The 26,823-nt window shown below is 49.7% G+C and overlaps 1 protein-coding gene and 2 long non-coding RNA genes across 14 annotated transcripts in view; 1 reads left to right on the forward strand and 2 right to left on the reverse strand.

Moving 5' to 3' along the window:
* Nucleotides 1-827, reverse strand: part of LOC125108660 (uncharacterized) — a 56,633-nt gene extending 55,806 nt beyond the window's left edge. Inside the window, exon 1 of the long non-coding RNA XR_007129987.1 lies at nucleotides 457-827. This is a non-coding gene — a long non-coding RNA (uncharacterized LOC125108660). The remainder of the gene's footprint in view (nucleotides 1-456) is intronic.
* The window catches only part of ATP2B2 (ATPase plasma membrane Ca2+ transporting 2), a 367,245-nt gene that overhangs the window by 231,297 nt on the left and 109,125 nt on the right, over nucleotides 1-26,823 (forward strand). For 11 of the 12 annotated variants that reach the window (XM_047744719.1, XM_047744729.1, XM_047744794.1 and 8 more), the window contains one exon: nucleotides 20,269-20,786. In XM_047744719.1, the coding sequence (XP_047600675.1) occupies nucleotides 20,588-20,786 (199 nt within the window). In that variant the 5' untranslated portion in view covers nucleotides 20,269-20,587. Of the gene's footprint in view, nucleotides 1-19,290; nucleotides 19,387-20,268; nucleotides 20,787-26,823 lie in introns of those variants that run through there. The other variant, XM_047744738.1, reaches the window with a different exon arrangement.
* LOC125108664 (uncharacterized) lies at nucleotides 20,950-25,195 on the reverse strand. Its single transcript, XR_007129988.1, has 4 exons — nucleotides 25,066-25,195; nucleotides 22,439-22,645; nucleotides 21,950-22,098; nucleotides 20,950-21,032 (listed from the first exon to the last, which is right to left on the reverse strand). It is a non-coding gene; the product is annotated as an uncharacterized LOC125108664 (long non-coding RNA).

Raw genomic sequence — 26,823 nt, forward strand, 5'->3', positions numbered from 1 at the left:
GAGGTCCAGTGGCCTGGAATCAAAGGTCACTGCTCTATGCTGGGGCTTGCTGGCTCTCTTAGGGACTGGGGAGTGGGGCCCTATCCCCCAGAAATATTACCCTGCTAAGGGACATGGAACAGAGTTGTATGACCCTGGGAGGCCTAGCAGAGGGGCACTGCCCTAGGCCTCTGCCAGTAAACTGGGCACAGTGGATCAGCCCAGGACTTAATTTCAGAGAGATGTGGGTTCAAATCCTACATCCCCACCTACTGCTTAGATCCCCTGGGGACCACCACTTAACCCTCGGAGGGCAGCATCCTCAGTGTTGAGACAGGAAGCATAATACCCTCCCCTTGCTGAAGAGATCAAAGACAACCAGCTATGAGGTCCTTCAATGCTCAACTCATACACTTTTTGTCCCTGGGGCCACTGCAGGGCCAGGGTGGGTCTTACAGACTTAAGAGTCACACTGACCTTTGTTCCTGTCCAGTCTCTGCCGTTCACCAGCTAGATGATCTGAAGCAGGTTGCACAATCTCTCTGAGCCTCAGTTTCTCCATCTATAAAATGGGCATAAAGTCAGCGTCTACACCTCACTGCATTGTTCTGAGGATGAGTTGGACCTCGGAGGGAGAAGTTGTTGGCACAGTGTTGGGCACAAAGCCAGTGTCCTGCACGTGGCGGCTACACTTGCCATCATTTTCTGGACTGTTACTTCTCTTCCAACCTTCCCAGCAGAGATGCCCCTGCTTCTTTGCTACCACTGGTCACATCAGGCCACTCCCCTTCCCTCCCAGGTCTGTCTCCCCATCTGCGAAATGACAGCAGGACCACTCAGGCCCTGACTGTGTCTGAGATTGGTATATCTCGAGCAGCCCCGCTGGGCTGGGCTGTATCTATTATTATTTACTGACACCCTCACCCAGTCCTGTCCTCAACACCCGAAACTTGAGCTGTCTAGTTGCCTGGGAACCAAGGTGCCAGCTTGGGAGGCTTGGGTGTCAGGGTGTCCAGCTGCAGCCCCCTCCCCGAAGGCTGGAGGTCCATCCCTGGGCAGCCAGGGAGTGGGAGGGCTCTGGGCAGGGGCCCTTCCCTGAGCTAGCCCAAAGGGGACCTCCTCTTCCCCTCCTCCCTGCTCAGGTCCAGCCTGTCTCTGAGCCTACTCTCTCAGAGTAAAGGGGGCCATTGGCCTGGGATATTTTTATAGGTGGGGCACGTGGTCAGGCTCAGAGACAGAGAAATTGGAGCCTACTCACCCTGCAAACTGATATGGGCAGCTGTCACTGTCACCCTCTTCCTGGAAGCCGGCAGCCCAAGTTTGCCCAAAAGTATGAAGAATTCCCTGACCCTGTCCTAGCACTATCCCCAGGAAGCCTGATGCTACATCCTGGCCTCTAAGTGTGGCCTCTTTTCATGGCCACACTTAACAAATCCTGTCACCCTCATGTTTACTTGGATGATAACCTGTATGCCCTCTTCTGTTTTCATTCATTCACCCAGCAGTTTTTTAACTAAGCATTCATCCCAGCTCTACAGTGTCCTGCTTGAGTGACCTGGGGCAGCTTCACCTCTCTACCTCAGTTTTCTTTTCTGATAAATGGGGTAACAAGAATACCTGCCTCATAGAGTTGTGGTGTGGATCCAGCAAGACGAAATATACAAATGTGATGTGCCGATGCTTAGCATGAGCTTGGCATGTAGAAAACGCTCTGTGAATGTTAGCTTATCGTGATCATTTTTATTGAATTGTTATAAAGCATAGGCATTGTTCCACACACGGAGGGAACAAGGCAAAGCTTTTTGAGCACAGGGCTGGGTCTGGTTCCCTTCTGCCCACATTGCATCTCACAGGACCTGGCACAGCAGACCCTCAGCAAAAGTTTGCCAAATGAGTGAAGGTGAGAAGTGAACTCTTTCCCTTGGAATCCTCTGCTGCTCAGGGCTCTAAGAGCAGAGGCATCGACTTTAAATACCTTTACAACTCCAGGTATTCCGTAGGATCTGTTGTGGCTCCACATTATTACCAGAATGGGTTTGGAATCTCTTTGTAGCTTTTCAGTGTCTGCCCCACGTTTGGGGTGGGGCTGGGGAAGGCAGGTATAGGAATAATTGTGGTGGGCTTAAATAACAGGGCAGACAACTGGTGACGGGGTGGGGATTTGGCATCCATAGGAACCTGAGAGTCAGTCCCTCCTCACATTGTGCACCCTGGGTGCCCCACATGCCTCACTATAGCCTCAGTCTCCTTGACTTTAAAATGAGCCACCTGGGTGGCTCAGTCAGCTAAGTGTCTGATTCTTGATTTTAGCTCAGGTCATGACCTCAGGGCTGTGAGATTGAGCCCCATATCAGACTCTGTGCTCAGCGGGGAGTCTGCTTGAGATTCTCTCTCTCCCTCTCCCTTTGCCCCTCCCCCCACTCCGTCTCTGAAATAATAAAGAAAATAAATAACATAAAATGGGCACCCTGCTCCCTCTGCCCCAGGGTCACAGGTGAGACAAAAAGGGCCAAACTGTGAAGAACACTTTCTGATAACCATCCTTAGTTACAACAGCATAGCCATCCTACCCATAGAAAGGGGCTGGGCTGATGGTCCTGTCTCCCCAGGCCTACTGCTCATTAGCAAAACCATGCTGGATGGCTGCCAGCCCTCTGAAATGGGGGCCATTTCTAACAGCAGGTGATGCAGCAGGCTGATGGCTCGAGGATTTCACTCTTGACTTCTTCCAAACACAGGAAGGGGCTGCCATCTGCTTCCCCTCCTCACACCCAGGCTGCCACGGCAGCCAAAGCCCCCACCTCACACCTGTCAGCAGTGTAGGGGAGGAGAATCCCACTGAGGGTTTCCTTAGTGGATGCTAAAGATGGCAAAATCCTGGGAACCTCCTCCCAGCCCCCAGCCTCCTTGGATGTCCGTCACTATTCCTCCACCTTGGATAGGAGGACCACAGGGGCTTTCTCAGTCCCCCCAGAACATGACATTTCACTCTTGTGGTGTTCCCACCACAGGGCAGCTCTTGGTTTAGAAATCTGTTGAGTGCCAACATCAAGAGCACAGCCTTGGGACTCTGACCTTGATGTGACCTTGGGCAGTCACCCCACCTTGCAAACCTGTTTCCACATCTGTAAAATGAAGAAAATTAGAGCCTCTACCTCAAAAACTGTTATGGGTATGAGCAAGATCATGGATGGAGAATCTGCATGTAAGGAGTGACACTTGGTAGTAATAAAACTTAGCTGCTCTTTTGATTATTTTTATTACTGTTATTGCTCCTCACCTGTAGTTACTACCATGGCCACATCCCTGCTAGAAATGTTATCATGTTTCCTAGCTCTCTCATAACTTCCTTCCTTCCTGGAGGCCAGTGCTGAGTACACAGTAGGTAGTCAATGCATGCTCTCTGCTTTTGTATTCAAACCAAGAACTTGTTGAAGTATTTAAGTCCATGAGCCATGCAGTCTTACTCTCTCTCGGCTCCTGAGGTCAAACTATGTGTTCCTAGAACCACTCGACAAATTTCTGTTAGGCACCAACTGTGCCCCCTTCCCTCTAAGGCATGAACAGTCAAGGCTCATGGAGGAATCAGTTGACTCTCTGGAGAGTGGGGCCAGCATAGGATTCATGAAGGAGCAGCCATCTGAGCTGGCTCCTGCTCAGAATGAATAAAGGTGAATAAGAGTCCCCCAGGCAAAGAATCAAGAAGGGAGGGAACAGTTTGTGCTAAGGCATGACTGGTGGGCCACAAGGCAGCTCTGAGTTGCTTTTTTATTATTAAAACAGGAAAATTTCCCCTAATAGGGCCCAGATCAGCTGTGGCTGATCCAAGGGCAAACCCATGCCTGTCAGGGTTGGGAGTGTTAGGAGCCAGAAACCCCTCTTCCCTGGGCCTGATCCAGCATCCAGGACTTATCACAAGTCAGCAAATGAAGGTCTCTTAGAAACCATCTAGTCTGACCTCCTCATTTTACAGATGGAGAAAGTGAGACCCAAAGAAGGAAGACAGTTGAGCAGGGCAGATAATGCCAGACCTTAGGCAGGCTTGCCCAAGACCTATCCACCCACGGCTGGGGGTGACCAGCCCTGGAGTTACATGTTCTTGCAAGATCCCCAACTCACAGATTGCCCTCTAGAGATGTTTTCTGTAGGACCTACCACAGGCCCCTGAATCTGTAATCTTAGTTTCCTACTTGGGAAATGGAAATAATCAATGGGTTCTTTATGAACTTTGAACTAAAGAGCATTTTATGTACATTCATAAAATGCCACTTTGTCATTGCTGTCATTTTGTTCAGGATGAAACCTAATGGCAGAGTTACCTGAGAGCTGAAGTCATCTGTGGCATGATTTGGGGATTCAAATTTCAGAGCCACCCTGTAGATAGCCTCAGAGACAATGACAAGGCGTCTGCTACAGGTTGGCTTTCTATTGTATTCTAGAGGCTCTGTGGGTACCCTCTCTTGCTACCCACCCACCCCCTAAACTGGGAGACCAAGATAGTCTCAAGAAAGTAATAAAACTCTTTGCCATGACCTGTGGCTTCACAAAACCTGCCTACACACACGTGGTCTAGAGTCTTATTTCTGAAATACATACACTTTTTGCACACCTCAACACATACCCTGCTCAGATATGCTCAAGGAGACTTATACACATGCCCTATGCAGCCACAGGCATGCTCCACCCTGCTCTGACACATACAGACACACATCTGTACATGCATGCCTGATTGCACAGCCATGCACACACATACACAAACAAACACACACGCTTACATACATGTACCTATGCAGTCATGGTCATGAACTTCCAGTAACGAAGAGGGAACAGAGTTATTCTGCGTGAGTCAGAAAATGTCCATTAACTATAAAACTAAAATAGTTGGCAAGAAGAAAATTGGAGGTCAACCTAAAGAACTTTGTAACCACCAACATTGGCACAGATTATCATAGAATAAGGGAGTAAGCTCCCTGTCAAGAGAGGCATGCAAGAACAGGCAGGACTTGGCACAGGTATTATAAAGGGGCTTGGGCATCAGGTTTTTTGACTTCTTACGTCCCTTCTAGTCTCTGGATTCAAGTGAGCTCAGGGAATCTGAGCCTTTTCTCACTTTTCTGTCAAGTTTTGCAAATAATGGTGCCCCTTTGGTGGTCTCTGCTCTGGGTATAGTTTTCCTGGGGTATCCCTACGGTAGAATACAGCATGGCTAGGGACAAGCTCCAGGTAGACCTGATGTCATGGGGTATCAGCCTCTAGAGATGAGCACACCAGAGACCCCAAAACCTGGCACCCATTTCATGCCAGGTCTGACCCTACAGAGGGGAAGGTGGCAGCTCTGGCCTTGTCAGTCCCTTGTAACAGGACTAAGAAGCCCTCCTGATTTGGGCATTGCAAAGCAGAGGTGTCGGAGACTGAAATATCTAGAGAAGCTGGGAATGAATAGGGTGGGCTGGAGAAAGACCCCTTACCTTGGAGTTGTGTAAGACTTGAACCTAGCTTCTGACTGCATCTGAAACCCAAACCCAACTCACTTGGATTACACCACTACACAGAGGCCTCAGAGACTGTACATGAGGCGTAGAATACGGGCCTAGATCCCTCTCCTCTTCAGGAAGCTCCTCAGAGCCATTAGGAACCCCAGGAGAGAAAGAGAGAGCAGAAGGGGCCAGAGAATGACCTTTGAAAGGCAGATTAAGATGATAGAACGGCTGGCCCATGCCTCACTGGAGGAGAGGGCAGCAGGCCCCCAGCCCTTACAAGTTGCCCCAACACCAGACCTGGAAGGAGGAGAGCAGATGGCAAGTCTAGAAAAGCAGAGGGAGGAGAGTCTTTGCAGGCCAATGTGGGAGGTCTCTTGGATGTGGATACCTTCAGGGTCTTCCGGGGCCTTGGAAGCACTTTGGCTTTTGAGCTCTTTAACTTTCTGATAGGACTTGAACCTTCTTGAGAGACTAGAGGACATAGTCCAGGGCTCAGGAAAGAGGAGGCCCAGGGCAAAAATGGGGAGGCTTCAGGGGGTCCTTTAGGCCTCCCAGCCCAGCTCTTGGGATTGGAGAAGGGAATGGCACTCAGGGAGAATCCTTCCCAAGGATTTAGGTGAGATTCATCCCTGGAGCATCCTTGGATCAAAGGGCTGGCTCAGGTGGGTAGGGCCTGAACCCAGATCAGCCAGCACTCGTTCTGTGGCCTTGCATGGTGCCTTTCACCTCAGAGCCTCCATTCCCCCATGTGGAAGTCATTATCACTCTAATTGATTCTGTGTCCCTCACTGGCCAGGCTCTGGGCTGAGTCCTGTGCCCTGCATGAACTCACGTTATCTTCCCAACAACCTTGTAAGTTGGGGGTGATTATCATCTCCATTTTAAAGATGCAGCAACTGAGGCCAGAGAGCTGCTTTGGTTTACCCACTGCCACTCAGTGATGGCAGAATGAGGGTTCTAACCCAGATCTCCCTGACTCTAAGCTCCAGAGGGGTTCTAACCCTAATAAGTATGAGACAAATGAAAAGTGACTTAAGAATCCATAGAAGGGGGCACCTGGGTGGCTCAGTCGATTAGGCATCTGCCTTCAGCTCGAGTCATGATCTCAGGGTCCTGGGATCGAGCCCCATATCAGGCTCCCTGCTCAGCGGGGAGACTCCTTCTCCCTCTCCTCCCTGCTTATTCTTTCTCTTGCTATCTCTCTCCCTCTCTCTCAAATAAATAAATAAAATCTTAATAAAAGAATCCATAGAAGGAAGAAGATTTGGGGGATAGGAGGAAATTCACAGGAGGAGATGGCCCTAGAGATTGTGGGTCTAGGAACCCAGACACGGGGTAGGATGCAACAGGCAAGGAAGAGAGGACATTCCAGGTAGGGATTCCAGCCATGCGACATGTGCAGGTAGGACTGCTGGGGCAGTTGCGATGATGGGGGTAGAGGAAAGCTAAGCTATACACACCTACCATGGCCTTGCTTAATTTCATTTCGGGGCTCGGAGCATCGGCAGTAGGCCTGTGGCCCTACACAGCTTCAGTGAGGCTGGGGTCCCCTGGGCCTCTGCCCCCTGGGAGGCTGCATTTGCATCTGTCCAAGTGCAGATGGTTGGTGAGTGCAGCTAGCAGCCCCCACCCCCACCAGCACCCCCTTCTGTCACTGGGACTAGGCTGCTCGGGGAGCGTGGTGCAGCATTATTTTTAGAAGTGGCACCATCTGTTCAAGGTGCCGGGCGGATTCTGTTCATCTCTACAGTGGCCAGGACAGCCATGCCAAGTCAGGGGAAGAGCTGCAGAGCTGGCCGGCTGGGATGGTCACTAATCAGCATGCTGGCCTGCTTGGATGTAGGAGCCAAAGAGATTCTGCAGGCCCTTGCGGTGTGAGATTCTGGGATCTGGGGTCTGGGGCTGCCAGTGTGGGTATTCTGGAGCCAGAGCAGCCAACACAGAGGAAAAGCTCAGCATAGAGGGTTTTCCAGTACCCCCATGTACCCCCCCCATGATCCCCAGGCCAACCTCCTGGCAAATTCTGGATGTCCTACCCTGACCTTCTCCCTGACCTCCCGCTTTGTGTGGAGAACAGCCAGATGACAGGGACCCTCTGGGAGACCTAACACTGGTATGGGAGAGAACACAGGCTTGACCAGTGTAATCCAGAACCCAGACACTTCAATGTATCCCACTGCCTGAGCCGCCACTACCCAGAGCTTCTGAGTCATTGCAGAAAGGAGTTAGGCTGTTGATTGTGAGCAGGGATTCTGATGGCAGACTTCCTGAGTTTAGATCCAACAGTTATGTGACCCTGGGCAACCTCCTTAACCTGGCATAACCTCTGTTTGCTCATCTGTAAAATGGGATGCTAGTAACAGCTATTTCATAGGGTTTGCTGCAGATATGTCAATTTGATGCCTGTAAGCCTGTGGCATGCTATCTGGATGCATTCAGCATCAGTTCTCCCTACCATCTAGATGACAAGTTTCTACTTCTCAAATGCAGCCTGCATTCTAACATTCATTGTCCCCAGTGTCTTTCCATAGTTAGATTGATTTCTCAGTAGTGGAGCCAACATTCATGGAGATTGGTCCTGTGCTGGGGGTTGGAAAGGCCCCGTTCTCAGGGAGTTCATGGTCTAGCAAGGGAGGCAAGCTGGCAAAACCATCCCAAGATAGAGTACGATGGATAGAGTACAAAGTCAAGGAACAAACTGCAAGTGATGGGCTGGCAGTGTAAGGGGACTGAAATTTGAAGCAGAAGATTTGGAGAGAACTTCATGAAGAAGTTGGCATAGGGTTGTGCCCTTAAGAGGAAAGTTTGGATTAATGGAAAAGCAGATGCAAACAATGCAAGATAGAGGGTAGTGTTTGCACAGGGTGGGAGGTAGGTGCATGTATTAGTTGTTCAGGAAATGCAGGGTCCACTTAGACCAGAGGCCAGGGAAGCTGGCTCCAAGCCAATCAGGCAGGATCCTGGATGCTATGATCATGAATATGTTTTTTCAAATAAGTACCAGGAGGGTCTCCTGGGTGGATCTGTCAGTTGAGCATCTGACTCTTAATTTCAGCTCAGGTCATGATCAAGCCCTGCATAGGGCTCCAGGCTCAGCAAGAAGTTTGCTTCCCAATCTCTGCCCTTCTTGCTCTGCCCTTCCCCTTGTTCATGCTCCTCTCTCTAAAATAGATAAATAAATCTTAAAAAAAAAAATAGGTGCCAGGACCCAGCAACGGTTTTTAATCCAAAGAGTGGTGTGCTCAAATCCAAGAGGCAACATCTTGTGGTGGTTTTAGAGATAGGTCCCAATTCTTCTCCTTGTTCTGCCACTCAGCTGTGTGACCCTGGGCATGATGTTATTTTACCTCTCTGAGCCTTAGTTTCCCATCTGTAAAATAGGAATAATTATGCCTGCCTCTGGGGTTATTTGGGTTTTATACATTCAGAGCCAGCACAACTCCTGACATATGGAAGCTGCTCAGTAAATGAGAGTCATCACCAGCATCATTTGGGGGAGACTGAAGGACAGGGAGTGAGAGGCCAGGTGGGAGGCTGTGGATGAGAACCTTGAACCAGAGTCAGGAACCCTGGTGGCAAGGAAGAGGAGGGAGCCAGAGCCCTGGCCCCACTGCTCTCTGGGTCTAGGTACCTGCTTGGTCAAGAGTCAAGGGTGACCCTGATAGTCAATTCTGGGACCTAGGAAGGTGCTTATATGTCACAAGTGACTCAGGGTTCACAGAAGGATGAGAACATTAGGAGAAGACCTGAAGGAACTTCAGAGGATACATTTGGCAGTCAGAGAAGGTTTGTTCTAGAGCTTGAGAGAAAGGGCAGGGTGGAAATGTAGGTTTGGGAACTACTTATATTAGGATGAAAGTTGATACCAGGTGGGTGGCATTGCCCAGGGAGAGTGGTTCATTAAAGAAGGTCAGAGCAGGACCATAGGAAAAGGTTACAGTCTATAGTTGGCCCAAAATAGAGAAGTCATGCAGACCCCTGGGCAGAATTGGTCACAGAAACCATAGGAGTTTGGGAAGAAGGGGTGAGGGCCATAAACATGGCAAGGGTTTGAAGACTGAAAAGGGCACTGGAACTGGCTGGTTGGAGTTGTCCCCAGAAACCACCTAGCAGGAAATGGCATTTGGAAGGGCAGAGACAGGAACCAGGGGTGATTTTGAGCCAGAGCCTGGGCCACAAGAACAGAGTAGGGTTCTAGAACCCAGAACTGGAGGAGTATTGATTATAAAAGGAAGAGAACTGAAAGAGAGGCTGGCATGAGAACCCCAAAGTGCTAGGGCAGTGTGATTCCACCACCAGGCTAACTCATCTTTGCAGGCTTAGACCTAGGGATCTATGCCCCAGAGTGATACCAACACAGGTGGCCCTGAGGGAACCGCACATGGAGCAGCCCTCTTCTGGGATCCCCCAAGATCCACCCAGAGAGGCCTTTATCAAAAGAGGAAGGAGGGGAAACCTTGGCCACAGGGGAGGCAGCTCCTTCTTTCAACCGCTCCTCTGACTTCCTGGCCTTTTGATTCACCCCCTTCAGTTCTGAGGCCAAATCAGTGTCCTGACAGAGATTTTAGCTCTCTACCAGGGAGACTCCAAGGGGGATAACCTGGGCTAAGACAAGGAAGCCAGTGAGTGTACAGTCACCAAACTGGAGCAGTTCTGCTTCAGCCTAGAAGACTGGCCATGGTACTAAGACACAGAATCTTAAAAACACCCCCCACACACACACACACACATATACCACTCCCTGCCAGTGACTGCATCATTCTGATCCCCTCCTCCTTTGAATTCAGAAGTCCTTCTTTATGATTTTTTTCACCCCTCTCTTAGTTCTGTCTCCTGGTCTCTGCATTCTAGGCCACACAGAATGACTTTCTTGCTAGCTTTAGTTTCCTTATTCTCTGATCTAGACCCCAAAGGGCTCATGCGATTATTCCATAATATCCCAACTTAGACTCATCCCCTGGAAGGTCTGTGGATGAATACCACACTCTGCAGAAGAGAGAAATTTAACAGAGTCAGACTGAGATGCCACCCCTTAAATATAGTCACAGAAGGAACCAGAACTAGAAGACCATGCACAATGCAAACAAATGAATGAAACAAACAAATGAATCACTAATGCTGAGATTTTTGCCATCAGTGACAGATGGCACTCATGAGCCAAGGTGGGTCTTCTGCATGTGCACATAAATGGCCCCCGAGTGGCCCTTTGCACAGTATCATTTTATTGGCTCAGACCTGTCTCAGGACACCCCATTGCCTGAGTACCTGGCTTTATACATCAGCACCGAATCACTGGGGTTACCTCCTCATGCTTGTTCACAGAACTCATGGAAAAAGCCCTGTGCCCTCCCTACTCCACCCACACCCAGAACCTCGGGCTCCCCAATCCTGCACTCCATTGGTCAGCACTAGAGTCCTGGAGCTCCTAGGGACACGTATAACCCTTTGCTCTGTGTCAGCACCATAATGTATGGACAGCTCCTTGGCACGTGGTCCTAAAAGCCCACCCCAAATACTCAGTCAGCACCATTGCCTCAGGGACAGCTCCCAATGGAGACAGTTCCTCTGTGCCTGCCTCTTTGTCAGCCCCGGTATGGGGGTGGGGAAGGTGCTGTCAGCACCATGACCACACAGACAGCACTTACCCCTGGTCAGCCTGCAGGAGAGGGGGGCCTGGGGTTCTCAAGTTTCCTGACCTCACCCACTCAATCCCTCCCAGGCACCTACCTCTGTCCAACCATCAATACTTCATCCCCAGAGACAGCTCCCTGGGCCCCATTACTCCACAGCCAGAGCACTGAACAAGCAAAACCCTGTGCTTCATTATAGGAAGCCAAAGAAAAGGGCAGGAGCCTGGTCTGGTGGAGAGAAGGGTGTTAGTGAGGGGGACAGGCTTAAGAGGGTCTGCATGTATTTGTTTGAGATCTGGCCCTACCACCCCCCAACCAAGGACCTTACACCAGTAACTGTAGTCTCTTTCTCTGTTTTCTCTCCTGTAAAATGGGAGTGCCAGCAGCTCCTGTGTCATATGGTTGTTGTGAAGGACTAAACGAGATACCAAACATTAAGTGCATAGGAGAGCTTGGCATGTAGTAGGTATGACCCAAGTGTTGGCATGTAGTAGGTATGATCGAAGTGTTGCTGTTATCATGATTTTTTTTGTCCTTCCTTCAGGCCTCTGCTTATAATGCATGGGAACAGAGCAGGGTGTGAGAGGGAATGAGGCAGATAAAAACAGCAGAGGACACTGTCACTATAGCTAGTTAGGACCTAGAGAGTAGGCAGTCAGGGCTGCAAAAAGGGCCTAAGGAGTTCAGTGTAACTGTGGAGAGTTGTACACAGTGAGAGATGAGGCTGGGGAGGTGGCCAAAGCATTTTGCTAAAACCAGAGAATGCTGTCCAAAGCAGCTGATCTGCCTGATCCCAGGCAGAGTCTCCATCCCCAGCCTTCTCACTGCATGTCCTCTCTTGCAGCCCAAATTTCACCTAACACTTTTTTGCCTCTTCTAGGCTTTCTTGCCTCCATCTGCTAGTGACTTTACTGTTTTAGCTTCATCAGAAAACTCTCAAAGATTTTTTTTTTTTTTAAGGAAAGAATTCTAAACAAGGAGCACATAAAGGCTATAAATCTTAAAAGGCAGATACTGCCATGCAGAGGTCCAGGGTGGGACAGGAGATGTCAAAGGTAGCAGATGAATTCTGATCAGCTTGTGATTCCCAGGTTCCAGAGTATTTCTCTTTCCTTTTGTCTCCACCCAAGCAGGACTTGGCCTACAACTGGGTGATGCTAAACTGGTCCTCTGAGACTGAGCATCTGTCCAACCTACCCACTTACTTTAGAGAAAAGGAAACTGAGGCACAGAAGAGAAAACACTGGTCCAAGGCCATACTGTGAATTTGGTGAAAGGTAATGGGACACAGAGAAAAAAAACAAAGGCTTTAGACTTGAACAAACAAATTTAAACTATGCCAGATGCTATCCAGATAGCTTTGGCCATCTAAAACATCTCTGAGCCCCGGTTTTCTTACCTGTAAGGTAGGAACAGTGACACCGCACAGCCCAGGGAAGCACTTGCTAGTAATCACTATTTTTTAAAAGATTTTATTTATTTGAGAGAGAGAGTGTGTGCACAGAGATAGAGGGAGAAACAGACTTCCTGCTGAGATGAGAGCTCGATGGGGCTCAAACCCAGGACCCCGAGATCATGACCCAAACTGAAGGCAGATGCTTAAATGACTGAGCCACCCAGGTGTTAATAGTTAACACCAGTGATTAACAATCACTGTTAATAGTAATGGTCAAGCCAAGATTGGGATCCAGAAGATCTGGCAAGAGTCACTTGGGTTACATCATCCCAAAATCTGAAGCAAAGTTGTAAGGATCATTTGACTCAGGCTGCAGATTCTGATCATGAGGTTACTGGGGCTTTTTGTGGCAGAGTGAGCGGATCTCAAATGTCAGGAAGAAGGGTCAGAGCACCTCTCTTACTCTCCTCAGAATCCTAGTGCCCAGGACAGGCCCTGAGATGCACCTCTTCAGGTTTATTCGGTGGGTAGAGGATGGAAAGATGGAAGGTTGGAGAAGTAGACGGATAGACAGATGGATGGACAGCTGGAGAATGAATGGCTTGATGGATGGAATAATGGATGGACAGCTGAAGAATGAATGGCTTGATGGATGGACGGACGGAAGGGTGGGAGGGTAGATGAGAGAGTACATGAGGAGCCTATAGGACCAGAAATTGGGTTTTTCCTACCATCTACCATTGACAGCTCCTCTGGAGAGTGGGGGATAGTGCAGGGAGTTGACCCTGGTGGGCAGCTAAGAGCTGAACTGACCCTCAGTCAGGCCAGACAGGAGGGTGAGAAGCTATGCCAGAAACCCTAGATCTCTCACAGCCCACCCCCTGGCCCTGATTCTACCATCTGTGCCTTCAAGGCTGATGCGTGGTTGTTTCTGTGGGATTTTTTTTTTTTTTTTTTTTTTTTAGATTTTCCTTTTCTGGTTAACAGGATAGGAGTTTTCTAAAAATAGCACTAAATTCACTTCTGAGGTATTCATTTTCAATTCCCTTCCTCTTTCTTCATTCTCTCTCCCCAACTGTGAGAATTCCAAACCGAAATTGTCATTGTCAACTTCGATGCACACCCATGAGTGCGTGCACACACACACACATACTGTGGGGCTTGCACACTGACAGACATGGATGCAAACATCTCTGCCTCACTCACACTCACAGACACACACTCATGCTGACTCCAGTAGACCTGTAGAGCAAGCCATGTCTTTCAGGGTTACTTACACCAAGCACATATGTGCTGACACTTCACAGGGACCCCCTAACACACCCATGAACATAAAGTCTCTTCTGGGCCCAACCCAGCGCTGGCATTTTCACACTCCTTTTGACTCAGGTGTGCCCCAGACTACATACTGGCTGTGCTGAATGTCCACCATAACACACTCAAACAGACCCTCATACCCACACTGACATGCATACCCACACTCCCATAGTCACTCCAGATCCACCAGGCTCTCTCTTTCTCATATACATGCACACACCTAAAGGATATTCCCTCTCTGAGAGGGACCATGATTTTCCAGGTGAGGCTGAAGGAGAAGCAATTGTCGCTCTGCCCCCAGCTGCCTGGGCGAGTTTACCCATTTCCCTGGATCAGCACCAAGGAGGAAGGTTCCCATCACCAGGACAGAAAGGCCCTACTGAAAAAGAAAGGCCAGAATTTACATCCAAGAGAAAAAAGGAAATGTCCTGCCCCAAGGAAACTAGTTAGTTGGGACCAGAACAGAAGGGAGATTTCCTTGTATGTTGTGCCACACAAGCTAGGACCCTCCCCAGCCTTCAGACAGGTGCCAGTGGCATTGTGACTTTGGTACAGTTGGCCTGAGTTCTGAGCTAAGGACAGCAGTGTGGGGGTGAGCAGAGGACAGAGGCAGGAATTAAGTTAAGTTAGCAGTGTAAGAACAGTCACCATTCACCAAGTTCTTCCTCTGTGCCAGGAACTGGGCTAAGCTCTATCTTGATTAGTCCTCCCAAAACCCTATGAAGTAGGCTGTCCAGTTGGCTTTGTTCAGGAGGAGGAAATTGAGGCACAGAGAGACATTAAGAGCCTTGCCTAAGCTACAAAACTATCAAATAGCAGCACCAGGCATCACCCAAGATCTCCAGATGGGACCTGTGTCCCTCACATCTGTCATTGGTACTACTGACAATTCAGAGGAAAGAGAACTTTAAAAATACATATTAAGGTGGCATTTAAATTCAGCACATCTTAAAACAGAAGGGTTCTGCATCCGAAAGTTATTTTTAGTGCATATTTCATTTGTAATTGTCCCAGCTCCCATCCTTCAGTTAGGATTGAAAAAGCTGTTGGTTTGGGGTTTTGGTGGGGTTTTTTTAATGCTTCCTTCAAAAGACAAATTCCTTCTTTGTTAAATTAACTCCAAAAAAACGTTGCTCCTTCCTCTGCCAGCATCCCTCCTGGCAAAGACTTTTTATTAAGGCGTCCCTAACCTATTCCTGAGTCATTGAAATGTAACAATACAGTCATTTAAATGCTAATAAGATGAAATGAAATGCATAAATCTAATATTATCAGAACCTTCTCCTGGATTCTGAAGGGCCTTGCCACATCACAGCCTAAAGGGACCCCAGAGAACACATCCAATTCCTTCACTTTCCACATGGGGAAACTGAGGCCCAGGAAGAAAAGGGCCTTGGTCAAGGTCATGCAGCTGGGGCTTAGAAAACAGAGAGGGACTTTTCAGTGGGCTCCAACCCCAGTTGGCTGTGTGACCCCTGATATGTTGCTTAACCTCTCTGGACCCTGGCTATATGCCCAACACAGGCTGATGTCTCAGTTAGCTCAGGCTGCTATAACAGAATACCATAGAACTGAGTGGCTTAAACGACAGAAAATTGTTTCTCACGTGTCTGGAGGCCAGGAAATCCAAGATTGAGATACTGGCAGATTCAGTTCCTAATGAGAGCCCTCTTCCTGGCTTGCAGATGGCTGTCTTCTCACTGTGTCCTCAAGTGGCTTAAGAAAGATGATTTCTCTCCTGTCTCCTCAGAAGAACACTAATCCCATTCAGGAGGTCTCCACCCTTATGACCTAAACCCCTCCCAAAGGCCCCACCTCTTAATACCGTCACACTGGGAATGAGGGCTTCTACCTATGAATTTGAGGGGACACATTCAGTCTGTACCAATGTACTACCTGTGTGCCCATCGTATTGGGCAGAGGTAACCATGTCACTTTGAGTGCTGGCTGCAAATGAAGCTCATCATGATCATGAGATGAGAGGTATACTTGCTAATATTGGGGTGGGAGGGGAGAGGCATAGAAGCCAGTGATGCAGAATGTCCCTTCCAGGCCCAGAGCCTCACCCAGAGACCTCACACAGAGGTATCCATGAGGCCTCACAGCAACCTATAAGACAGGTAGGTCAATTCCACTTTGCAGACAAGGCCCAGCAAGGCTAGGTGACTTATCCAAGGTCACACAACTCATTTAATCTCTTAGCCATAGAGCAGTGGCTTGTGTGGTATTTCAGTGTGGCAGCAAGAAAATCAGAGTCCAGTGGGCTTCGGCAAAGGAGACAGCTGCCTGCTCCATCTTTAGCCTCGCACCCATGTACACAAAGAGAAACTAGGAGTGGAGGGTAGGGGGGTTATCTCAAAGAAAAAAAGTATAACTACTGATTCTGCTATCTTTCCAGACCCCAGCAGACCTATAACGTCAATGGGTTAGGAATCAACTACTCCATTTGATAGATGAGGAAACTAAGATTCAATGATCTATCTAAAGTCATACCTTCCAGGGACAGATGACCCAAGGACTGAGGCATTCATTCACCAAGCAATTATCACGTGCTTTCTGAAGGCCGGGCCCCAAACTAGGTACAAAATAGACATGGCTACTGCCCACACAGAGCCCTCCAGCTCCCAAGGAAGGGAAACAGAGAAGTAGGTCCAAGCAATAGAGTGTGAAGTGCAGGATGATACCAGAGGCATCCAGAATTGGGAGCATTTACACAGACCTGGGTGGTCAGGGAAGGCTTCCAAGGAAAGCATGCTGTGCTGAACAGGACAGACCATTGTCAGGGTGGGAAAGGCACAGGTAGTGGAGAGCACTCTATGGCAGATACTGGGCGACTATGGAGTTTTCAGTCAGCTGGTGAACTCTGTACAAGCTAGCAGATCTTCTGTTCTGCCTGCCTGGAGATCATTTGTGTGGCATCCTATAGGTTCTTCTATGCCAGTGGATTCATACTCTCAAATCAAATCTGACCAAGTCAAATCAACTACCAATGTGAACTCTACACATTAGGACCAACCAAGATGACTAGAACAGGGGTGGTTTGCATGAGAGGCAAAGCAGGGGACGAGGGGGTGGGGCAAGGGCTGCATCAGAAGAGGTAGCTGTGATGGGAAATCTCAAAGAAGGAAGTTTGATTTTGTTTTCGTTTCTTTTCAAAAAAGGAAGTTAAAGATCAATCACTACAGAGGCAGACTTCTGATTTTTAACTAATTTTGTCGTCCCAGAATTGCTTCCCTCCTTACACACAGGTCCCTTCCTGCACCTTTTCCTATGCCCCTCTCAACCCTTTCGTAACAGACAGTTGCATATTTGAGTTTCTTTTCTGTTCATTTTTTGGCTTAAGTCCTGCTTAACCTACATGGGAAAGAAATATTCCCTACTCTCACTGAGAAGAAAGATCTTTCCTGATACCCTGGGCAAGATCAGATCTTCTTGCTCTGGACAGCTGTAATAGCTATCACTCCCCATTATGGCAAACTCTTCATGTTATAGAAGTCACTCATTTAATTGTCCCTCCTCCACACCATCAGCTTCTGGAGAGTAGGAACTATATCTGGATCATCAAGTGCTGGGCACAGAGTAGGTGTCCGAAACACAATTATTGAATGGATGATTGGATGGATGGCTGGCTGGCTGGCTGGATGGCTGGCTGGCTAAAGATCATTGTTTGTCTTAACGTAATAGTTAAAATCATCAATAGCCCATTAACTCATGCCTACTATTGTTATCATAAATATAATTACTCCTAACAATTCTCACAGCTCATGCTGCCAGAGATGTAATTATCAGTGACTGTGAGACACCACAGGTAGCATGGGGACAGATCAAACAGCACCTTGGGTTTAGAAAATCCCTTGTGGTTTGCAAAGCACTTTTGTTCACATATGGCACTTCATTTACCCATCCTAAGAACCCCATGAGAGCAATTCACAAGGGGAGGCAGCAAAGTGTCCTGGTTATGGGTGTGGCTCTAGATGCAGACTGCCTGAGCTCAAATCCCAGGTCTGGCACTCACTAGCTATGTGAACTTGGGAATTTATCTCACCTCTCTTGGCCTCGGCTTTCTCGTGTTGCTATATGGGAATAACCAGACTACCTACCTCATAAAGTGCTTATATGGATTGATAATAATCACAATAATTATTGAGTGCTTCTGATGTGCTTGATTTGGTTCTAAATATTTTACATGAAATAACTCATTTAAGTCTCATAATACCTATGAAGTAGATAGTATTATTCCCCCTCCGTTTTTTATAAGATGAAACTAAAATTGCATGCTTCCTGTTCTACTGGGAGGTGGAGGGGCTAGAATTTGAATCCAGAGACTAGTTTCTAGAGCCCCTGCAATTAACCTCTGTGACACCTCTACATAGGCATCCTTGGTCCCCTCCTCACTTGATTCTCCTAGGGATGCACTGTTTGGGTCAAAACTCATGGGTTCTGGGGGTGGTACATGCTAAGATGGCCAAGGACCATGCATGCTGCTACAGGACTGGGGGTAGGGTCCCCAAGCACACTCTGTCTCTGTGTCTTGTGTTTCTGCTTGCAGCATCAGGACCACTCTATAAGATAGTCATTGCTCCCAGTGTAAGAATAAAGCCTCCTGCATCCTTGAGTAAAGGTGCCATCGTGGAAGTCATGACAGGTTTCCCCTGTGGCTCCAGCACCCCCTGACCCATGGCTGGGAAGCCCCATAACCCAGGTGGAAACACAGTGAATTTGAACATAGTTTATAATTATTTCCCAATAAATTGAGAGGTAGCAAAGGGACAGGGGACAATGATTATTATTTTACAGATGAGGAAACAAAGCCTTGGGAAAATGAAGGGAGGAGCTTGCCGAGGGTCCCAGAGCCAGGATTTGGGAGGACTTGGATTTGAACCCAGTCCTTTTGAACCCATTTTCTCTGACTCAAGAGCCTGTCTTGTTTACTGCCATCAGGCACCCGTCACCCAACCTCTGCTCTTCGGAGTGTAAGGAGGGAGCGCCCCCTAGAGGAAGGGGAAAAGGCACCAGGCTGGGAGTCCAGAGATCAGCCCACCTCTGGACTCCTCCACTCTAGCTAGCTCTGTGTGGCTCTGAACAAGTTCCTTTCCCTCTCTGAGCTTCTGGTTCCTTACTAGAAAAATGAAATTGACTCTAAAATGCATCCAGCACTTTTTTGCAAAAGGAAAGGTTGGTGAAGCAAGGAGATGGGGAAGGGGACAAGAGGAAGGAGTTGGGGCTGGGTTGGGGGCTCAGTCCTATCTTCCTTCCCCCACACCTTCCCCCTTACTGTCCCAGACCTAGGATAGCCAGCAGTCTGTGTCTACTGGGTGGGGCCAGTCCCCATGCCAGGCCCAGCCAAGCTTAGCAGAGGCCCTTTGTCACCCAACGCTTGCCGGGGACCTTGGCCATCGGTGTTGGGTGTCGGGGCAGATTGGATTCTCTCCTGGCAGCCCTGCAGATGCCACACTTCTGCAAGGGTGGCCGGGCTGGCCGGCAGGGAAAAGCCGGTGCTCTCTCCTCCTCCTCTTCCTCCTCCTGGGTTCCCTGAGGGATGTCCTAGCCGCTATCTGTGGTGCTGAACTGTGGGGGCTCACAGGTGAGGGCTCCGTGGACCCCAGCTCATGCTGGGGCCAAGTGTGGGGAGTGGAGGGCTGCTCAGGGATGTCCTGGTGAATATGCATGAGCTGATTCCTCTAGCCAGGCCAAGAGCCTTGATTAATGTGGTTGGGGACTGCGGGCGAGGGTGGGCGGATTTTTCCCATTCCCTTGCCTCTGAAACTAGAGTGGGAACCACAGTCTATCGGCAGATGTAGGTGGCATGAATGGAGGAAGCATATATGCTGGGGATCCTGGGGGGGCGTTACTTAGGGGGTGGGGCTGTGCTCCAGACTGTGAGAGCACAGTGTGTGTGTAAACAAGACTGTGAGCACAGGTATTTTTGAGGAGAGGGGGTGGGAATGTGAAGATGTATTCCTAGAAGTGCACTTACGTGGGTAGTGTTTATGGCGGGAAGGGGGGTGTCCACATGTGTGAAGTGGGATTCACGTATTAGTGTGTATGTATGGCAGTGGGCTGGGCCCTGAAAGTAGGCAGGTCAGGTGTTGCAGAACACCCCAAGTTGTGTATGTCAGAGGGTGTGTGTACCAGGGTGCACGTCATGAAGTCATTGTGTTAAATAGCACAGTGGACAAATAGAGTGTGTTTTGAGGGTACATCAGTCTGTCCCTTGGGGGTGGCATATTGTAGAGTGTCCAGGTGGGCTCCAGTATGTTTGGATTTACAGTGAGCTGGTGTGTTATGGGGTATTGTAGGAAACACCTGTGTATATATGTAGGGGGTGTTAGTTGGGGTGGTCTGTGTGTGTGTATGTATGTGTGTGCGTTTGTATAAGCACACACAGCCTGGATCTTCCTGAGCACCTGTCCCATGAAGCTTCCACTGCCTGACCCTTGTCATAACTCTGTGCTTGTCCCCACAGGAGCCACCGCCCCTGACCATGTAGATGCCAGCTCCAGGGAACAGCATGGACCCCACTGAATGGAGACTCCTGGGTCTACAGCCCTGAGCCCCTCTGGCCCCTGGACATTGCCCCGTGCCCAGGGACACCCTTTGGAGCTCACCACCACTGTCACCAGCCCACCTCGGCCGCCCCCGCCCCCTGGGACCCAAAGTCGGCCACCAGGAGCCACAGTCATCCAGTGAGGTTGTGCTAAGGACAGCCACGTGGATCCATCGCCCAGCAACCTCTTGTCCAGTGCTGATCCTTGGGCCCATCCCAAGCAGGGACTGGAGCAAACATGGGTGACATGACCAACAGCGATTTTTACTCCAAAAACCAAAGAAATGAGTCGAGCCATGGGGGCGAGTTTGGATGCACAATGGAGGAGCTCCGCTCCCTCATGGAGCTACGGGGCACCGAGGCTGTAGTCAAGATCAAAGAGACTTACGGGGACACTGAAGCCATCTGCCGGCGCCTCAAAACCTCACCTGTCGAAGGTAAGTGTGGAAGGTTTGAACACAGTGCTTGGATTTGGGATCCCACCACCCAGCCCTTGACCTCCCTTCCCCAGGACCCAGGAACCCCCTCATTGGGCTTAGACATGGGACCACAATATTGCCACCATGCATTCAAATCCAGCTCCACAACCCATGTCACTGGCCTGGGTTGTGTCCAATTGTCCCAAATCCAAACTCTGATGGTGGCTCCCTAGGTCTCTGGGGCAGCCATGGGCCAAGGAGCTGCTGGAAGACAGGGCAGGCAGGCAGATGGGCCATTAGGGAAAGTTGAAAGATGCCTATGTGTGCCTTGCCCTAGGGATGGGAGAGGGGCTCTCTTGTAACTGCCAAAATGAGCAGACCTAGCATCTCAGGAGAAAGAGGGTTTCAGCTTCTGGGGGCTTGGCTGAAGGGGACCAGACCCAGGTCATCAGCTGTTGGACAGAAGGAAGAGAAACCAACCCAGCTTGAGCACTAGAGGGTAGAGTTTGGGTCCGCATCCCCCCAGTTACTTTCCACTTGCCATTAGGGAGAATTCCCTGCATAAACCCCAATGGTGTGGGTGTGAGTCTTTTCCCCAGCACTCCGCAGTCCTACAGCTTTGTGCAAAGAGGTGTGCTGAGCCTCAGTTTCTTCCTGTGGAAGATGGAACCAGTGGCTACCTCATAGCACCTACTAAAAACCTGAGCATACAACAGGTACTCAGTAAGAGGCAGCCATTATTATTCTAAGCAATGGATAACAATTCCTCCCTCAAGGTCTTTGTATCACAAGGTAGGAAGCAGTCAGTATCTGAATTCTTACTCCCATGTGACAGATGAGAAATCCGAGGCTAAAAGGCCCGCCTGTCCTGTCTCCTGCCTCTAGTCCCTATGCTCTGGGCACTGCTGGGCACCAACCTCCATGCATTTCCTACAGAGGCTGCCTGGGGACTCTGGCCACTCAGCTGGGCAGTTTATCAACACCTTCCCTTCTTGGTGGTGTTTGGTTTTGTTTGGGGCAAGAAGTAGAGTGAGAATAGAGGAAACATCCTTTCTTGACTGCATGATTCTAACTTGGAGCTTGGGAACGGCCACATGTGCCCTGGGAGGGAAACAAGCTCTACCTGGGGGCTTCTGGGCCTCTTGTGAACACAAGTATGTGGCAGAATGGTCCATGCTCACCTCTGCCATCAGGTTGGTGCCCCTAGCATGCTAGGAGGCAGGGTCACCCCAGTATCTTTTCAATGGGACAAGGAGATTCTCTTGAGTCAGGAAGTCTTAAGTGTCTCTGGGTCTCAGGCTCTGCAGAGAGCCTGCTGGAAGCTTTGGTCCTTTTCCCCAGGAAAACAAAACAAAACAAAAACAACACAAAAAAATACATACTATAGTTGTGGCTCACACTGTCAGCACATTTACAGAGCCCCTCAAAGCCATGCCATGGACCTTGGCATATGGACCATGGTATGGAGAAACCCGCCTCCCCTGCCCCTCTGCCAGGCTCTTGGACCCTGGGAAACTGAGCGGCCAATGGCCAAGCTCCAGCTCTGTGCACGGCCATCACCATTTGGTTCACTGTTTCCCTCCGCTGTATACTACTGGAAAAGCATGAACACACCAAAGGGCAGGAATCCTGTCCTGCTCCTCCCATACATCTAGTGCCCAGTCTGGTACCTGGCACAGAATAGGGTGGATAGCTGCCCAGTAAAGCCCTGAGACGTGCCCACTGAGTCACTAGCCCACAGGGAGCTGCTGAGCAGCCAAAACAGCATATAATCCAGCCCAGGTGTAGCATGGACCTCAAAGCTCAGAGGAGAGGTGAGGTGGGCGGGCAGGGAAGGTCTGGGAAGTCTTCCTGGAGAAGGAGATACTTGAACTTGGCTTAGACATGGGACCACAACAAGGAAAGGAGGAAAGAGAAGGAAAATCATGTAGCATGGCATAGAGCAGCCTTTTTTAGATGGAATTCCACAGAATGCCAGGGCACTGCAAAAAGGTAGGCATTATGTGGAAAATAAAGGAAACCCAGCTTCCTCTTCTTTACAATGGAAGGAATAATGACATTTCTGAATATCGCTTGGCTGCCTGTGAGCCGTGTGTGCTTTGGGGTCTTTGGTTTTACCTCTCTGAGCCTTGGTTTCCTAATTTTTCATGAGGACCAAATAAGATCTCTGATGGGAAAGATCTCTGAGAGAGAGGAGAAAGTCCATAGCAGGATTAACCAGAACCCCTGCTGTGTTGGTACCCAGAAGGATCTCCCAGGGTACAGGTAGAGCTGGAAGAGGTTTGGGGAAAGGCAGAAGAACATAATGCTACAGACCTCAGGCTTGGACGACCTGGTTTCAAATCCCAGCCCTACCATTTACCAGTTGTGGGATTCTGGGCAAGGTATCAACCAATCCGTGCCTTGGTTTCCTCATTTATAAATTGGGACAATAATGGTGACTATCTCAAGGGTGGTGAGGACACAGTGAAGTAGCTTAGAACAAGGCCTAGCCCATGGATAGTGCTGTGTTAGGATTCAGGCCCAGAGACTAAACACCTCCATTTCCCCATCAGTGAAATAGGCTGTGCACACTGAATGAGACTAGGCCAAATGCCCAGTCTCTAAATCTCAATAAATGTCAGCTCTTGTTGCTGTTATTTTCATTATGGTTATCATAACCCTGGAAGAAATAGGCATATTCTCTGGAAAGGGTGGAACTTGACCCTTCTGGAATGCTGGCCAATGTCTGTGAATGGTACAACACTTTTTACCAGGCTGTGTTCTTATTACACATGTTCCTAGAAGCAGGTGTTGCTACCCCATTTCACAGGTAAGAAACATGAGGGCTCAAGGTCACCACCACTGTCCACATCAGAGCAGACTTTGAACAATTCCCAGATATGTCCTCATCCCTGAGCCAAGTATGGGCACCTGGGAACTGTCCTCTCCCATCCAAGTACTAACCAGACCCGACCCTGCTTAGCTTCCGAAATCAGACGAGATCGGGCGCATTCAGGGTGGTATGGCCGTAGACTGGGAACTGTCCTCTGAAGGGGCCTTCTGTCTGATGAGGGCCTCAGTACATTGGGGCCACCAAGGAACTTTTTTTAGTCCCTCTCATGTTCAGCATTCATGTCCTATTTGGCCCTCTTCTGACTTCAAGAAATGCTGGGTCCTCCAGCCCCAGCCCCCAGCTGAAAAGCCACATGGTCTGGGGCTGTGCCAGGTGCAGACAGGGCCTCAGGTTGCCCATTCCCAACACCCTGTGCCCTTCATCTGCTGACGTGAGCAAGGAGCTGGCCTCTGAGTCACACTACAGGAAACTGCTCCAGGCCACGCAGAAATTAGCCTTCCTCTTCACATCAAGCTAATTTTAGGCAAAAAGATCTCTGCAAGTGATAGAGTGGGGGTTGACACCGTGAGAAATCCACTCCCATCCAGGGCACCACCTGCTGCTGGCACAGACCAGGGGCTCAGCTCCCACGGCCTGGCAGTGTCGGAATTTCCCCCTGAAGGCCTGACTCTGGTGACAAATCAGGGGTAAACCTGGCTCCCTGTGAGGCCAGGGTTGGCCTCTGTCTCTGACCTGAGATCCATTCCTTCCCTCCTCCACTGTTGGTTCCATTCCACTCTGGCAATGCCCTTCCCTCCTTGCCCTCCACTGCTTCCTTTCCTTGCACACCCTCCCAGGATAGGACAGTAGAGCCCAAGACCTAGGTTTAAATCCTGACAGGCTTACTCTTCAAGAGACATTTACTCTTCAAGGGACATACGCAGAGAATTCGGTTAACTTCTCCGAGCCTCAGTTGCCTTATCTGTGAAATGGGAGTAATAACACTAGCCACCTCACAAGATGTTGTGAATATTAAGTTAGATAATCCACACAAAGGGCTCAGTGTGGTATATGGCATACCCTAGACACTGCCAAAATGATGTTCATTACCACTGTTATTATTATAGCCAAATATTTCTTATAAAAAACAACATGAATCAGCTCTATCCCCATGAAAGAAATCAGCAATTAAATAAGATGGTACCAGGACCCCTCAGTGGCATGGTCAGCTGGGCATCTGACTCTTGGTTTCAGCTCAGGTCTGATTTTCGGGTCCTGAGATCTAGCCCCACGTCATTGGGCTCTGCATTTGGCATAAGGGGGGGGTGTCTGCTTGAGTTTCTCTCTCTCCCTCTATCCCTCCCTCCCCTGTGCTAGTGCTCTCTCTTTCCCTCTCTCTCCCTTTCTTTCTCATTCTCTAAAATAAATAAATAAATCTAATGAATAAATAAGATGGTACCAAACAAAGAGTTAATATGCTACCAGAGAAGGCTTCCCAGAGTAGGCTGCTTTGTGGTGAATCTGGAAAGCTGGGTGATAGGTATTGGGGTGGCCTGTGAGGCCCCAGAGGCAGGAGCTGTTTGTCACTCTTCACTGTGTCTCCTGCATCTGGTACAATCCCTGGGGGCGCAAACAAATATTCACAGAAATAAGGGAGGAAGACAGAGAGGTGGGGGATACCCCTGGGGCCCCTCTTTGTATGGGCTGGAAGGCTGCAGCAGGGGTACAGGACACAGGAGAGCCTGCATCACCCATGGGACAACTGGCTTCAATTCCCCAAGCTCTGAGAGGCCCTACCCTGAGCTGCTTGGTGTGCACACCCCTTGTCCTTCACCTCCAGCCCCCCATACCTCAGGCTGTCAAAGGGGGCAGCTCAGGTCCCTCTGGGTGCTTCCTGAATTGGGCTTCTCCTGGTGGGGGAGACGGGAAAAAAGAAGGGGGCCAATGGACGGGGGGTGGGGGGCAGTGGTGGTAGGAACAGGATACTGGAGTGTTGTGAAATGGAACCTCCGGTTAATTTTGTATGAATCCTACAGCCGGCCCAGGTGGAGGAGAGAGTGGGGCTGAGGGAGGAGAGGAGACTGGATCATGGGGACGGTGCCTTGTGTTGCATAAACATGATGTTAAACCAGAACGCCCCTCAGACCAGCAGGGCCTATGTCGTCATCCACAGAGCCACCGCCAGCTGGGCACGGGGGAGGGTGTGAAAGCGGTGTGTGTTTTAAGTGTCTCTGGGCCTCAGGGGGTCGTCTGTCTGTCGTTGTGGTGCTCTATTTCTCCATGTGTTGCATTTCCCCAAGCATCACTGGGGCCCAGAGATGTTGATGGGGAAACCAAGGCAGCCACAGATTCAGCAGTGTCCCAGGCAGGTGAGGCTGGGAACCCCTCAGACACAGGGTCCACGTGGGGAATTCACAGCCTGGCCAGAGACGCACAAGAACACCCTTTACCGGGGTCTTCCCGTGAATTGATCCATGCCTGGTCTTAGAACCCAGGACTCTCAGGTGTCAAGTCTGGAGGAGAAAAGTTCATCAAAATACTTGAGAGGCTGAGGAGATGTAGCTACCTTCTCAGAGACCTGCAGGGGTGGCAGAGGGGAGGGCATGTAAGCTGGAGAGGCGTTCTGGCCTCATCTCTGTCACCAAACAGGCTCCTGAGCTCTGGCAAGTTACTTAGACTCCCAGGACCTATATTCTTCTCTGTGAAATGGGAATGGTCTACTTCATCCTCCACCATTTGGAGACAGGGGGCTGAAAATCCTTTGAATGTTTTCTACAAAAGAATCATTTTCCAGTGTTCACTGAGGATTTCTATCCACCGGGATTCTCTCTGATAGAAACCCATCTCAAACTGGCTTATGCAAAAGAGGGATTTTCTGGCTTGTGCAACTGAAAGGCTCAGGGACAGTTGTAGCCTCAGGCAAGGTGGGGTTCAGGGCCTCCAGGGCCACAGGAGGGCTCTGTCCATCCCTCTCCTGCTACCTCTCACCTCCACTGTCTTCCCCATTGGCCTCATTCTCAGGCAGGCCCTCCTGTGAGCTTCAGGCTAACACCTTCCCATCCTGGCCCCCAGCCGCCAAAGGCACCTCTTTCCCCACGGTCCCCTCCCCTAAGTCCCCAAACAAACTCTCATTGGACCACCTGGAATCACATGGCCATTCTTGACCCAATCCCTGTGGCCAGAGGATAGAGAAAGCTGATAGGGCAGACCTCGGCCACGTGCTCACCGCAGAGTGGTGCG

The sequence above is a fragment of the Lutra lutra genome, chromosome 1 (genome assembly GCF_902655055.1).
Source record: "Lutra lutra chromosome 1, mLutLut1.2, whole genome shotgun sequence".
Lineage (NCBI taxonomy): Eukaryota > Metazoa > Chordata > Mammalia > Carnivora > Mustelidae > Lutra > Lutra lutra.